Here is a 1,663-nt window from a genome sequence, read left to right on the forward strand (position 1 = left end):
ATTACTCACATATTTTTAAATAAATCGGTTGAGTTAAATTAAAAAAAAAAAAAAATTATACCTTGTAATTTGAATTTTCTTGAAAAATCCACTTTGAATAGAAAAGTAATCTAACAATCATTTAGGTCTAACATATGTTACACGTAATAGGTTTCCCGTACTCTCTCTTTTACGGATACCGAATTTCAAATAACGGCATACTGTATATATTACCATCGTTAGGGATCATTCCATTATCTACATACACGTTCAGAGACCAAACCGTAACATCTCAGATTCACTACCCACTCTTCCTTCTGATCTAATTCCAGAAATACTCTCTAGGCTACCGGTGAAGTACCTTCTCCGATTCCGATGTGTCTGTAAAATATGGAATTCTCTAATACTTGATCATAAATTCACCAGAAAGCACCTTAAGTCAACCACACGCACCATCCTCCAATCTGTAAGCTACCATACTCCTTCGTCCCATTATATTCTGAAGTCTTTCTCGATTCAATCCATTTTCGCAGACATGGCCACTAACATCACTCAACACGAGTTTTCATCCAAAGATGTTTTTAAACACAAAATACATGACATTGTTGGCTCTTGTGACGGAATCCTTTGTCTTGCCAACTATTATAAACCTTTAATTGTATTGTGTAATCCTTCCATTAGAAAATTCAAGGAATTATCCCCTTTTGATAACCCACGAGTGGATAGTCAGTTTAATATGACATGTGGATTCGGCTATGATCATGTTTCTCATAATTACAAAGTGGTTGTTGTTTACAATTTCTCGGTCAAAGGTATTCCTGAACACACAACTAATGTAAAAGTTCATACGTTGGGTACTAATTCTTGGAAAAACAGTCAGATGTTCCCTTCTGATACTGTTTTCACTGAGCCATCTGGAAAATATGTAAGTGGCACAATTAATTGGTTAGTCTTTCTTAAAGGGCGTCATAGTGATCCACCCTTTATTGTTTCTTTTGATTTGGATAAGGAGTCTTATCAAAAGGTTTTTCTTCCTGATCTTGGAGAGATAGACGTGTTTGACTTGACATTGGGTGTGTTGAGGGATTGCTTGTGCTTAATTTATGATCACGAAGTTTGGTTCATGAAGGAATATGGAATTAAAGAGTCTTGGATTAAATTGTTCGACCTTTGTTACTTGCAAGATTCAACCAACACTTCTATCTTGACAAAGGTATTATATATTTTTGAAGATGATAATGTGCTGCTGGAGTTTAGTTACCCTGGCAAACAGAAGGTGACCGTGATCCTGTACGATTCCAAGAATGGTACTTCTAAGAATGTTGGTTTTATGAATCCTGCAATGTTTCAACACACATTAGAAGTCTGTATTGAGAGTTTAATATCACCTTGTTTTTAATGCTTGGATGTCACTCTTACACCATAAACTGTAAGTTAATTTATATTTTTCTAATTTTTTTGTGTGTTCTATTATTGGTGATTTCATGACATAGTATGTTTTATTATGTATATGGATTATGTTATATAATTCACAATCATGCAACTGTTAAATAAATATTTTACGTTTTAAATAGCTGGCTTGGCATTTGTTTTTCCTAATTCTTAATTTGTATTGTTCTAGTCCTAAAAACAAAAAAGCAAATTACCACACATACATGACATATATTTTGTTTTTCAATCTGAC

General features: G+C 33.7%; 1 protein-coding gene across 1 annotated transcript; it reads left to right on the plus strand.

Annotated features, from left to right (window-relative positions):
- Positions 1-514: 514 nt before the first annotated feature.
- LOC131659394 (F-box/kelch-repeat protein At3g23880-like) lies at positions 515-1,378 on the plus strand. Its single transcript, XM_058928591.1, has one exon. It carries the CDS (start codon positions 515-517, stop codon positions 1,376-1,378), a length of 864 nt encoding a protein of 287 aa, XP_058784574.1.
- Positions 1,379-1,663: the final 285 nt, after the last annotated feature.

Source organism: Vicia villosa, linkage group LG3 (genome assembly GCF_029867415.1).
Source record: "Vicia villosa cultivar HV-30 ecotype Madison, WI linkage group LG3, Vvil1.0, whole genome shotgun sequence".
Taxonomy (NCBI): domain Eukaryota; kingdom Viridiplantae; phylum Streptophyta; class Magnoliopsida; order Fabales; family Fabaceae; genus Vicia; species Vicia villosa.

Coding starts and splice junctions, on each gene's coding strand:
- LOC131659394 (XM_058928591.1), top strand. CDS start 515: ATGGCCACTAACATCACTCAACACGAGTTTTCATCCAAAGATGTTTTT.